The sequence below is a fragment of the Oncorhynchus nerka genome, linkage group LG6, assembly GCF_034236695.1.
Source record: "Oncorhynchus nerka isolate Pitt River linkage group LG6, Oner_Uvic_2.0, whole genome shotgun sequence".
In the NCBI taxonomy this organism is placed as follows: domain Eukaryota; kingdom Metazoa; phylum Chordata; class Actinopteri; order Salmoniformes; family Salmonidae; genus Oncorhynchus; species Oncorhynchus nerka.
Window position 1 is genome coordinate 90661478 of NC_088401.1, and position 13702 is coordinate 90675179.

The following is a 13702-nucleotide window of genomic DNA, read 5'->3' on the forward strand; positions in this document are numbered from 1 at the left end:
ACACAGATTAGTCTAGCATTGTAAGGATAGATGGTCCCGAACCAACACAGATTAGTCTAGCATTGTAAGGATAGATGGTCTCGAACCAACACAGATTAGTCTAGCATTGTAAGGATAGATGGTCCCGAACCAACACAGATTAGTCTAGCATTGTAAGGATAGATGGTCCCGAACCAACACAGACTAGTCTAGCATTGTAAGGATAGATGGTCCCGAACCAACACAGATTAGTCTAGCATTGTAAGGATAGATGGTCCCGAACCAACACAGATTAGTCTAGCATTGTAAGGATAGATGGTCCCGAACCAACACAGATTAGTCTAGCATTGTAAGGATAGATGGTCCCGAACCAACACAGATTAGTCTAGCATTGTAAGGATAGATGGTCCCGAACCAACACAGATTAGTCTAGCATTGTAAGGACAGATGGTCCCGAACCAACACAGATTAGTCTAGCATTGTAAGGACAGATGAAGGCCCTAATCAACATTGTAAAGGGTAAAACTCTTATGTCTATAATGTATTTTTGTTGTGTGTATGGACCCCAGGAAGATCAGCTGTCAACTACATCTCGTCATGGCATCAGCTGACGGCGATACAGATATAGGAGGGGAGATGAAGTCCCCAACTAATTGATTTGGAGTCAGATATGTTGGCGTCAACGTAATAGTAAAAGGGTTAGGAAAACCAAGTACAACTTCACCATGGACTTCACATCTCCCTCACTAACTTTAAGAACCAGCTGTCAGAGCAGCTCACAGATCACTGCACCTGTACATAGCCCATCTGTAAACAGCCCATCTATCTACCTCATCCCCATACTGTATTTGTTTATTTATCTTGCTCCTTTGCACCCCAGTATCTCGACTTCCACATTCATCTTCTGCACATCTATCACTCCAGTGTTTAAATGCTAACTCTTATCCTACCTCATTTGCTCACACTGTATATAGAGTTTCCTATTGTATTATTGTATGCTTGTTTACTCCATGTGTAACTCTGTTTTGTTGTCTGTGTCACACTGCTTTGCTTTATCTTGGCCAGGTCGCAGTTGTAAATGAGAACTTGTTCTCAACTGGCCTACCTGGTTAAATAAAGGTGATCTGGCCTACCTGGTTAAATAAAGGTTTTCTGGTCTACCTGGTGAACTAAAGGTGATCTGGCCTACCTGGTGAAATAAAGGTGATCTGGCCTACCTGGTGAAATAAAGGAGATCTGGCCTACCTGGTGAAATAAAGGTGATCTGGCCTACCTGGTGAAATAAAGGTGATCTGGCCTACCTGGTTAAATAAAGGTGATCTGGTCTACCTGGTGAAATAAAGGTGATCTGACCTACCTGGTGAAATAAAGGTGATCTGACCTACCTGGTGAAATAAAGGTGATCTGGCCTACCTGGTGAAATAAAGGTGATCTGGCCTACCTGGTGAAATAAAGGTGATCTGGCCTACCTGGTGAAATAAAGGTGATCTGGCCTACCTGGTGAAATAAAGGTGATCTGACCTACCTGGTGAAATAAAGGTGATCTGGCCTACCTGGTGAAATAAAGGTGATCTGGCCTACCTGGTGAAATAAAGGTGATCTGGCCTACCTGGTGAAATAAAGGTGATCTGGCCTACCTGGTGAAATAAAGGTGATCTGGCCTACCTGGTGAAATAAAGGTGATCTGACCTACCTGGTGAAATAAAGGTGATCTGGCCTACCTGGTGAAATAAAGGTGATCTGGCCTACCTGGTGAAATAAAGGTGATCTGGCCTACCTGGTGAAATAAAGGTGATCTGGCCTACCTGGTTAAATAAAGGAGATCTGGTTGAATAAAGGTGATCTGGCCTACCTGGTGAAATAAAGGTGAAATAAAACATTGTTTTTTTAAATCAACAGTTGAGTGGAGACGAGTGTGGCCGGTATCTCAGACGACACGGAGTGAAGGTAACCTGACCCGAGACCTGTGGTTAAGACAGGAGATATGGTGCTCTACTGTACTTAGAGTTGATTGGCTATGAATGACGTCTGTTCATACCTCTAGATGTGGGGGGTATTTCTGTGTGTTTTAGGGGAAACCCCAGATGAAGACCAAGAGCCAGAACAATATAATGTTTAATTAACTTCCACTGAATGTCTCTGGGATTTAAACCAGGAAATCATGTGCTCATCGGGTACTTTTAGTATTTAATGTGTCAGTGGAGGTAGAGGAGGTGTGTGCACGTACTTACATTTCAGTGGCTATGAATCCCTTCAGCTCAGAGAGGAACAGGAACAACATGAAGACACAGCAGATAATGGACACTGTGGAGGAGAGGGGAGGGAGAGAGAGAGGGAGAGAGGGAGGGATATCCACAGTTAGATTTGTTTATTGAGCGATACACACTGCTATTAAACCAAATAAAGGATTTTGGGCTGAGACCCTCTCCCCCCTCTGCTCTGTGTACACATGCTGCTCTTCCTCCTCCGTTCTTCCCCCCTCTGCTCTGAGTACACATGCTGCTCTTCCTCCTCCGTTCTTCCCCCCTCTGCTCTGTGTACACATGCTGCTCTTCCTCCTCCGTTCTTCCGCCCTCTGCTCCGTGTACACATGCTGCTCTTCCTCCTCCGTTCTTCCCCCCTCTGCTCCGTGTACACATGCTGCTCTTCCTCCTCCGTTCTTCCCCCCTCTGATCCGTGTACACATGCTGCTCTTCCTCCTCTATTCTTCCCCCCTCTGCTCTGTGTACACATGCTGCTCTTCCTCCTCCGTTCTTCCCCCCTCTGCTCCGTGTACACATGCTGCTCTTCCTCCTCCGTTCTTCCCCCCTCTGCTCCGTGTACACTTTCTTTTCTTAAAACGTAACATTTATTTAACCAGGCAAGTCAGTTAAGAACAAATTCTTATTTACAATGACGGCCTACCCCAGACTAGGCCTACCCCGGCCAACGCTGTGCCAATTGCGCGCCGCCCTATGGGACTCCCAATCACGGCCGATTGTGATACAGCCTGGATTCGAACCAGGGTGCCTTAGACCGCTGCGCCACTCGGGAGCATCACAACTTTGTTAATGTCATTCACGCGTTCCTCTGTCATGTGTAAGAGGCCTATGCGGTAAGCTATTCGGCTACATACTGTACAATGGCACAATCAGTATTTTAATTTCGTTTTTTGGGAGAGGCGGGGACTTGGGCTCATAAACCTATGAATCAGCTCTAATATGGTAATGAGTGTTTTGAATTAATCATCGCCGTAGAAATCGCTGTGATCATGTTTTCCACTCAGTTTCATCCTGTTGTTGAACTTCTTTATTTATATTGATCATCACAGTGAGGTGAGTTTTAAAAGAATGATACTGTTTTAAATGTATTTGCAATATCAGAGTGGTAGGAGAGACAATAGAGTGCTGAGTACCAGGCCATGGAGTGGCGGGTAGCCCAGCCCAGCGGACCGGCAGGTAGCCCAGCCCAGCGGACCGGCAGGTAGCCCAGCGGACCGGCAGGTAGCCCAGCGGGCCGGCGGGTAGCCCAGCCCAGCGGACCGGCAGGTAGCCCAGCCCAGCGGGTAGCCCAGCCCAGCGGACCGGCAGGTAGCCCAGCGGACCGGCGGGTAGCCCAGCCCAGCGGACCGGCGGGTAGCCCAGCCCAGGGGACCGGCGGGTAGCCCAGCCCAGCGGACCGGCGGGTAGCCCAGCCCAGCGGACCGGCGGGTAGCCCAGCCCAGCGGACCGGCGGGTAGCCCAGCCCAGCGGACCGGCGGGTAGCCCAGCCCAGCGGACCGGCGGGTAGCCCAGCCCAGCGGACCGGCGGGTAGCCCAGCCCAGGGGACCGGCGGGTAGCCCAGCCCAGCGGACCGGCGGGTAGCCCAGCCCAGCGGACCGGCAGGTAGCCCAGCCCAGCGGACCGGCAGGTAGCCCAGCGGACCGGCAGGTAGCCCAGCGGGTAGCCCAGCCCAGCGGGTAGCCCAGCCCAGCGGACCGGCGGGTAGCCCAGCCCAGCGGACCGGCGGGTAGCCCAGCCCAGCGGGTAGCCCAGCCCAGCGTACCGGCGGGTAGCCCAGCCCAGCGGGTAGCCCAGCCCAGCGGACCAGCAGGTAGCCCAGCCCAGCGGACTGGCGGGTAGCCCAGCGGACCGGCAGGTAGCCCAGCCCAGCGGACCGGCAGGTAGCCCAGCGGACCGGCAGGTAGCCCAGCGGGCGGGTAGCCCAGCCCAGCGGACCGGCGGGTAGCCCAGCCCAGCGGACCGGGGCGGGTAGCCCAGCCCAGCGGACCGGGTAGCCCAGCCCAGCGGGTAGCCCAGCCCAGCGGACCAGCAGGTAGCCCAGCCCAGCGGACTGGCGGGTAGCCCAGCGGACCGGCAGGTAGCCCAGCCCAGCGGACCGGCGGGTAGCCCAGCCCAGCGGGTAGCCCAGCCCAGCGGACCGGCGGGTAGCCCAGCCCAGCGGACCGGCGGGTAGCCCAGCCCAGGGGACCGGCGGGTAGCCCAGCCCAGGGACCGGCGGGTAGCCCAGCCAGGGGACCGGCGGGTAGCCCAGCCCAGGGGACCGGCGGGTAGCCCAGCCCAGGGGACCGGCGGGTAGCCCAGCCCAGGGGACCGGCGGGTAGCCCAGCAGACCAGGGTCTGTAGAGGGGGAGAGGAAGGTCTGTAGAGGGGGAGAGACCAGGGTCTGTAGAGGGGGGGGGAGAGGAAGGTCTGTAGAGGGGGAGAGGAAGGTCTGTAGAGGGGGGGAGAGGAAGGTCTGTAGAGGGGGAGAGGAAGGTGTGTAGAGGGGGAGAGGAAGGTCTGTAGAGGGGGAGAGGAGGGTCTGTAGAGGGGGAGAGGAGGGTCTGTAGAGGGGGAGAGGAGGGGCTATAGGGAGGAGGGCGGGGCTATAGGGAGTTCACTGTGCCCTGCCCAGTGGACTGGCGGGTAGCCCAGCGGACCGGCGGGTAGCCCAGCCCAGCGGACCGGCGGGTAGCCCAGCCCAGCGGACCGGCGGGTAGCCCAGCCCAGCGGACCGGCGGGTAGCCCAGCCCAGGGGACCGGCGGGTAGCCCAGCCCAGGGGACCGGCGGGTAGCCCAGCCCAGGGGACCGGCAGGGTAGCCCAGCCCAGGGGACCGGCGTGTAGCCCAGCCCAGGGGACCGGCGGGTAGCCCAGCCCAGGGGACCGGCGGGTAGCCCAGCCCAGGGGACCGGCGGGTAGCCCAGCCCAGGGGACCGGCGGGTAGCCCAGCCCAGGGGACCGGCGGGTAGCCCAGCCCAGGGGACCGGCGGGTAGCCCAGCCCAGGGGACCGGCGTGTAGCCTAGCAGACCAGGGCCTGTAGAGGGGGAGAGGAAGGTCTGTAGAGGGGGAGAGGAAGGTCTTTAGAGGGGGAGAGGAAGGTCTGTAGAGGGGGAGAGGAAGGTCTGTAGAGGGGGAGAGGGGTCTGTAGAGGGGGAGAGGAAGGTGTGTAGAGGGGAGAGGAAGGTGTGTAGAGGGGGAGAGGAAGGTCTGTAGAGGGGGAGAGGAGGGTCTGTAGAGGGGGGAGAGGAGGGTCTGTAGAGGGGGAGAGGAGGGGCTATAGGGAGGAGGGCGGGGCTATAGGGAGTTCACTGTGTCCTACCAGAGGAAAACAATGGAGCATAGCCATTCCTTATCGATATAAAAGAAATGGCTACTTACTGTAAGTACTAGAAATACTATGGTATCAATATGGTATCCTACCATCTGGTATAATACATGGAATCTGTGCCATATTTCTTTACACTAATTAAATAGCTTTTAGTCTTCACAAAAAGACAAGGGGTGCCCCTCTGAATACATTCTGTAGGGGTCAGTGGTCAAAATAGAGTTGGAAAAGACTAGAGAGAGAGACTCACTCAGCCTCAATGACATCATAAGAATGTGACCTGCCTCCGGTGATGTCAGAGGGCAGGAGATCTTTGTGGGCTATACTCGGCCTTGTCTCAGGATGGTAAGTTGGTGGTTGAAGATATCCCTCTAGTGGTGTGGGGGCTGTGCTTGGCAAAGTGGGTGGGGTTATATCCATCCTGTTTGGCCCTGTCCGGGGGTGTCATCGGATGGGGCCACAGTGTCTCCTGACCCCTCCTGTCTCAGCCTCCAGTATTTATGCTGCAGTAGTTTGTGTCGAGGGGCTAGGGTCAGTTTGTTATATCTGGAGTACTTTTCCTCTTATCCGGTGTCCTGTGTGAATTTAAGTATGCTCTCTCTAATTCTCTCTCTCTCCCTCCCCTCCCGGAGGACCTGAGCCCCTAGGACCATGCCTCAGGACTATCTGGCATGACTTGCTGTCCCCAGTCCACCTGGCCGTGCTGCTGCGCCAGTTTCAACTGTTCTGCCTGCGGCTATGGAACCCTGACCTGTTCACCAGATGTCCTACCTGTACCAGACCTGCTGTTTTCAACTCTCTAGAGACAGCAGGAGTGGTAGAGATACTCTTAATGATCGGCTATGAAAAGCCAAATGACATTTACTCCTGAGGTGCTGACTTGCTGCACCCTCAACAACTACTGGGATTACTATTATTTGACCCTGCTGGTCATCTATGAACATTTGAATATCTTGGCCATGTTCTGTTATAATCTCCACCCGACACAGCCAGAAGAGGACTGGCCACCCCTCATAGCCTGGTTCCTCTCTAGGTTTATAATCTCCACCCCTCATAGCCTGGTTCCTCTCTAGGTTTATAATCTCCACCCCTCATAGCCTGATTCCTCTCTAGGTTTCTTCCTAGGTTGTGGCCTTTCTAGGGAGTTTTTCCTAGCCACCGTGCTTCTACACCTGCATTGCTTGCTGTTTGGGGTTTTAGGCTGGGTTTCTGTACAGCACTTTGAGATATCAGCTGATATAAGAAGGGCTTTATAAATACATTTGAATGTCAACAGTGTTTACATTCTCCCTTGATGTCATCAGGGATGGGCCAATGATGAATCAATGCTGGTAATGATTAGGAAACAAACAAAACAACCACATAGCTGATCTCCTAGTAATCCCAGTGTATAATCACTGTCAGGCGCCCGACACTGTGACAGCCTGGTGACGAAACAGGAAAACAACATGACAGAACAAAGAAACAAAAGATTCCACTGGATACCAGAGGACTGACTGACAGTTCTAGAATGCCAGAGGGCTAAGGGGGCGGGGCACAGGAAATCATTAACATTCTCTTACACACGGTTGTGTTTCCCCTGAGTAATGACAGGTATCCACCTAGCCAGTGGTGTCATGTATTTAATTTGGATGTTCAGGGGCACGTGCCCACTCAGATGTGTCCTGTTCTAACGTTTTCAGATGTTCAATTACAAACATTTATATTTTAAGCCCAACGTTTAATTAAAATTATTTAAGAAAATAAATTATTACACCCCCCCCCCATTCTCCCTAAAGATGCCTGGGCAGGATGCTAGATACTAGTGTGTGCAGTATGGTCAGTGAAGTAAGCATGGTGGGAATCACCCATTGATCTTCGGTTATATTAAAAACCGAAAACATTTGCCTCCACTTTTTTTTTTTCTAAATTGTGCAAAATTGCAGGAAACTAAACATTTCTCTCTTCACTGTCACGGGGGGGGGGCAGTTAGAATGGTTTTCTTGCAGGGGGGGGGGATTTTGGATGTGGCAATTAAATGAAAAAAAAAAAGGTATTTATTTAACATTTGTTTAACCAGGCAAGTCAGTTAAGAACAAATTATTATATACAATGACGGCCTACACCGGGCCAAACCCGGACGACGCCGGGCCAAACCCGGACGACGCCGGGCCAATTGTTAGCCGCCTTATGGGACTCCCAATCACGGCCGGGGGTGATACAAACTGGATTGGAAACAGGGTGTCTGTAGTGACGCCTCTAGCACTGAGATGCCTTAGACCTCTGAACCAGGGTCTGTAGTGACGCCTCTAGCACTGAGATGCCTTAGACCACTGAACCAGGGTCTGTAGTGAAGCCTCTAGCACTGAGATGCCTTAGACCGCTGAACCAGGGTCTGTAGTGACGCCTCTAGCACTGAGATGCCTTAGACCACTGAACCAGGGTCTGTAGTGACGCCTCTAGCACTGAGATGCCTTAGACCGCTGAACCAGGGTCTGTAGTGACGCCTCTAGCACTGAGATGCCTTAGACCGCTGAACCAGGGTCTGTAGTGACGCCTCTAGCACTGAGATGCCTTAGACCGCTGAACCAGGGTCTGTAGTGACGCCTCTAGCACTGAGATGCAGTGCCTTAGACCTCTGAACCAGGGTCTGTAGTGACGAAGCACTGAGATGCCTTAGACCAGAACCACTGAGATGTACTAGTGCCTTAGACCACTGAACCAGGGTCTGTAGTGACGCCTCTAGCACTGAGATGCCTTAGACCACTGAACCAGGGTCTGTAGTGACGCCTCTAGCACTGAGATGCCTTAGACCACAAGACCACCAGGGTCTGTGAGTGACGCCTCTGAGCACTGAGATGAGCCTTGAGGGCCCTACACCACTGAACCAGATGGTCTGTGAGGGCCCTACACGCCTCTGAGCACTGAGATGCAGTGCCTTGAGGGACCTCTATTGTTGAGGGCAGCGCCACCTGTGAGCCCAAGACCAGCTCTATTGTTGAGGGCCCTACAGCGGCCCCTATCGATGAGCTCTATTGTTGAGGGCCCTACAGCGGCCCCTCGATCGATGAGCTCTATTGTTGAGGGCCCTACAGCGGCCCCTCACGATGAGCTCTATTGTTGAGGGGCCCCTCACGATGAGCTCTATTGTTGAGGGCCCTACAGCGGCCCCTCACGATGAGCTCTATTGTTGAGGGCCCTACAGCGGCCCCTCACGATGAGCTCTATTGTTGAGGGCCCTACAGCGGCCCCTCACCATGAGCTCTATTGTTGAGGGCCCTACAGCGGCCCCTCGATGAGCTCTATTGTTGAAGGCCCTACAGCGGCCCCTCGCGATGAGCTCTATTGTTGAGGGCCCTACAGCGGCCCCTATCGATGAACTATTGTTGAGGGCCCTATAGCGGCCCCTCACGATGAGCTCTATTGTTGAGGGCCCTACAGCGTATGATTTGATTTTAGCTGTCAGTGATGGGCAGGAAGTGTGCCTAGATAACCTACGCAGAAAAATATATATATTTTTGACAATCATTATGCCCAATTCGATGATGCTAGTTTGCAGGCAAAAGCTGTTTCTGGTGATTAAATGTTAGAGAATTTAGATTTCTTTCGATTAGTTAGTTAATTCTCTTAACTATTTGGCTACGGTGTATGTAAACTTCAACTGTACATACCTGCACTCTGACAGGTGAGTAGACCTGCTGAACCATGAGGTGACAGGTACAGTTGTGCCCAAAAGGTTTGATAATGACACAAAAATGAATTTTCACGAAGTCTGCTGCCTCAGTTTGTATGATGGCAATTTGCATATACTCCAGAATGTTATGAAGAGTGATCAGATGAATTGCAATTAATTGCAAAGTCCCTCTTTGCCATGCAAATGAACTGAATCCCCCAAAAACATTTCCACTGCATTTCAGCCCTGCCACAAAAGGACCAGCTGGCATCATGTCAGTGATTCTCTCGTTAACACAGGTGTGAGTGTTGACGAGGACAAGGCTGGAGATCACTCTGTCATGCTGATTGAGTTCGAATAACAGACTGGAAGCTTCAAAAGGAGGGTGGTGCTTGGAATCATTGTTCTTCCTCTGTCAACCATGGTTACCTGCAAGGAAACACGTGCCGTCATCATTGTTTTGCACAAAAAGGGCTTCACAGGCAAGGATATTGCTGCCAGTAAGATTGCACCTAAATCAACCATTTATCAGATCATCAAGAACTTCAAGGAGAGCGGTTCAATTGTTGTGAAGAAGGCTTCAGGGCGCCCGAGAAAGTCCAGCAAGAGCCAGAACAGTCTTCTAAAGTTGATTCAGCTGCTGGATTGGGGCACCACCAGTACAGAGCTTGCTCAGGAATGGCAGCAGGCAGGTGTGAGTGCATCTGCACACACAGTGAGGCAAAGACTTTTGGAGGATGGCCTGGTGTCAAGAAGGGCAGCAAAGAAGCCACTTCTCTCCAGGAAAAACATCAGGGACAGACTGATATTCTGCACAAGGTACAGTGATTGGACTGCTGAGGACTGGGGTAAAGTAATTTTCTCTGATGAATCCCCTTTCCGATTGTTTGGGGCATCCGGAAAAAAAACTTGTCCGGATGAGGACAAGGTGAGCGCTACCATCAGTCCTGTGTCATGCCAACAGTAAAGCATCCTGAGACCATTCATGTGTGGGGTTGCTTCTCAGCCAAGGGAGTGGGTTCACTCACAATTTTGCCTAAGAACACAGCCATGAATAAAGAATGGTACCAACACATCCTCCGAGAGCAACCTCTCCCAACCATCCAGGAAACGTTTGGTGACAAACAATGCCTTTTCCAGCACGATGGAGCACCTGCCTTCAGTCTGGATGTGGCCCAGAAGTTAATTGACAGCATGCCAGGGAGGATGGCAGAGGTCTTGAAAAAGAAGGGTCAACACTGCAAATATTGACTCTTTGCACCAACTGCATGTAATTGTCAATAAAAGCCTTTGACACTTATGAAAGTATTGGAACTATACTTCAGTATCCATAGTAACATCTGACAAAAATATCTAAAGACACTGAAGCAGCGAACTTCGTGAAAATTAATATTTGTGTCGTTCTCAAAACTTTTGGCCACGACTGCACATACCTGAACTCTGACAGGTGAGTAGACTAACTGAACCATGAGGTGACAGGTACATACCTGAACTCTGACAGGTGAGTAGACTAACTGAACCATGAGGTGACAGGTACATACCTGAACTCTAACAGGTGAGTAGACTAGCTGAACCATGATAAGTGTGTGTGTGTGTGTGTGTGTGTGTGTGTGTGTGTGTGTGTGTGTGTGTGTGTGTGTGTGTGTGTGTGGAGGGCTACTCACCCACAGCTCCTGTGTACGTTGGCTGGGTCAGGTCTTTGGGTACTTTCCTGTAGATATCCAACCTAATGGAAGAGAAAGAGGGAGGGGTTAGAAAAATAAAAAACCAGCAATGAACGGGGTTCACAAGATGACAGAAAGGACACAAAATCAGTTGGGTGCAACTTTAGGCACTCTATCATGTAGGACCTATCGTCCTTTAGGTGCAATCACAGAGCATTACCGTGATTATCTCTCAATACCACAAGGATGATGCGAGTGAAGTTTAGTCTTGAGCTGTTGGTTGGTTATCTTGGAATGTAGCAGGGAATCATTCGCTAGCGTCCCACCTGGCCAATAGCCAGGGAAAATGCAGAGCGCCAAATTCAAATAAATTACTATAAAAATCAAACTTTCATTAAATCACGCATGCAAGATAGCAAATTAAAGCTACATTGTTGTGGAATATGTCCCATAAACATCACAAATTGTCCGATTAATTCCGTCGACATATACCCAAAATATACTCAGATTATTGCTTTTTCTGTAAAGTTTTTTTTAAATCTGACACAGCGGTTGCATTAATTAAGGAGAAGTGTATCTATAATTCCGTGCACAATACTATTTTCATCAACATTTTATGAGCATTTCTGTAAATTGATGTGGCTCTCTGCAAAAATCACTGGATGTTTTGGAACTACTGAACGTAACGCGCCAATGTAAACTGAGATTTGTGGATATAATTATTTACTGTACCGAACAAAACATACATGTACTCTCTTTGGTTGGAAAATGACAATGCTTTCTGTGACTAGTTGCTGACCTAACATAATCATATGTTCTGCTTTCGCCGAAAAGCGTTTTTGAAATCTGACACTGTGGTTGGATTACCGTGAGTTTTATCTTTAAAAATTGTGTAAAATACATCTATGTTTGAGGAATTTTAATTATGGTACTTCTGTTGTTGTTTTGAATTTGGCGCCCTGCAGTTTCACTGGCTGTTGAGAGGTGGGACGCTAGCCTCTAGGTTCATTGAAATACATTCCAGGTGACTACCTCATGAAGCTGGTTGAGAGAATGCCAAGAGTGCAAAGGGTGGCTACTTTGAAGAATCTCAAATATATTTTCATTTGTTCACTTTTTTGGTTACTACATGATTCAATATGTGAAATGTCATAGTTTTGATGTCTTCACAATTATTATACAATGTAGAAAACAGTGAGAATAAAGAAAAACCCTGGAATGAGTTGGTGTCCAAACTTTTGGCTGATACTGAATATATATGATGACTGCAAAAACGTTAGGACTTCTGAGATCCCATTTTCCCTAATTTGTTTCTTTCTCAAAACCATTAAAACCTCTAAATACTAAATCTGGATGAATCTGAGGTGTTGGTTCATAAAGGAGACGAAGTGTGCAGATGATTTTGAGTGTTACACATGTACAGAAAGTTGTTTTTAAAGATATCAATACCACATGCTGTAAAAAATCTGATTTTTGATTTGTCAAAACTACTACGGGACCCAGGAAACACTGCTCTAGACTACTACGGGACCCAGGAAACACTGCTCTAGACTACTACGGGACCCAGGAAACACTGCTCTAGACTACTACGGGACCCAGGAAACACTGCTCTAGACTACTACGGGACCCAGGAAACACTGCTCTAGACTACTACGGGATCAGGAAACACTGCTCTAGACTACTACGGGATCAGGAAACACTTGAGCAATCCCTTAGTTTCTCTCAATTTGGTCATTTAAACATCACTTCTGGTTCTACATTTGGATATGAGGATTTAAGTGAGACTGCTTTTAACAGCGCCACCTATAGGCCAACCGGTGGCATTCTGTTTAACCTAGCTTCTGTGTACCAAATTTAGACAAAAAGTGACCAACCTATGCTTGAGATATTTGACAAAGTTATTTGAAAGAGAGAGAGAGAGACAGGAGAGGAGAGAGGTGGTGAGAGAGGGGGGGGATTTTCAGCACATTTTTATATTCCCAGAATACTTTGCAGCATTACTGAAGAGCAGTGGAATGTTAGCTCTGAAACACAGCCATGACAAACAGGCCCAGACAGCCTCACACATTCCTGAAATCTGACCCCAGCAATGACCTATTAACCCCCAACACACAGACACAGACAGCCACATGGAAAAGTACACAAGACACACCAAACATCTGAAAACACACACCCACACCATCTCACACCATTCAGCATTGACTTCAATATACAGGAAGATCTGATAGTTGCTAATTTGCTACTAAAACTAAAGTCAATAACACATCAAGACAGTCTGTTCTATGCTACTACAGGACCCAGGAAACACTGTTCTAGACTACTACAAGAACAGGACCAGGAAACACTGCTCTAGACTACTACGGGACCCAGGAAACACTGCTCTAGACTACTACGGGACCCAGGAAACACTGTTCTAGACTACTACAAGACCCAGGAAACACTGTTCTAGACTACTACAAGAACAGGACCAGGAAACACTGCTCTAGACTACTACGGGACCCAGGAAACACTGTTCTAGACTACTACGGGACCAGGAAACACTGCTCTAGACTACTACAAGACCCAGGAAACACTGCTCTAGACTACTACAGGACCCAGGAAACACTGTTCTAGACTACTACAGGACAATGACCAGGAGACACTGCTCTAGATTACTACAGGACCCAGGAAACACTGTTCTAGACTACTACAAGAACAGGACCAGGAAACACTGCTCTAGACTACTACGGGACCCAGGAAACACTGCTCTAGACTACTACGGGACCCAGGAAACACTGCTCTAGACTACTACGGGACCCAGGAAACACTGCTCTAGACTACTACGGGACCCAGGAAACA

General features: G+C 49.8%; 1 protein-coding gene across 2 annotated transcripts in view; it reads right to left on the bottom strand.

Moving 5' to 3' along the window:
* ergic1 (endoplasmic reticulum-golgi intermediate compartment 1) overlaps positions 1 to 13702 on the bottom strand; it is a 69362-nt gene that overhangs the window by 44839 nt on the left and 10821 nt on the right. For both annotated transcript variants that reach the window (XM_065020000.1, XM_065020001.1), the window contains exons 2-3: positions 10865 to 10926; positions 2211 to 2283 (exon numbers count right to left, since the gene is read on the bottom strand). In XM_065020000.1, coding sequence (XP_064876072.1) covers positions 2211 to 2283; positions 10865 to 10926 — 135 coding nt within the window. The remainder of the gene's footprint in view (positions 1 to 2210; positions 2284 to 10864; positions 10927 to 13702) is intronic.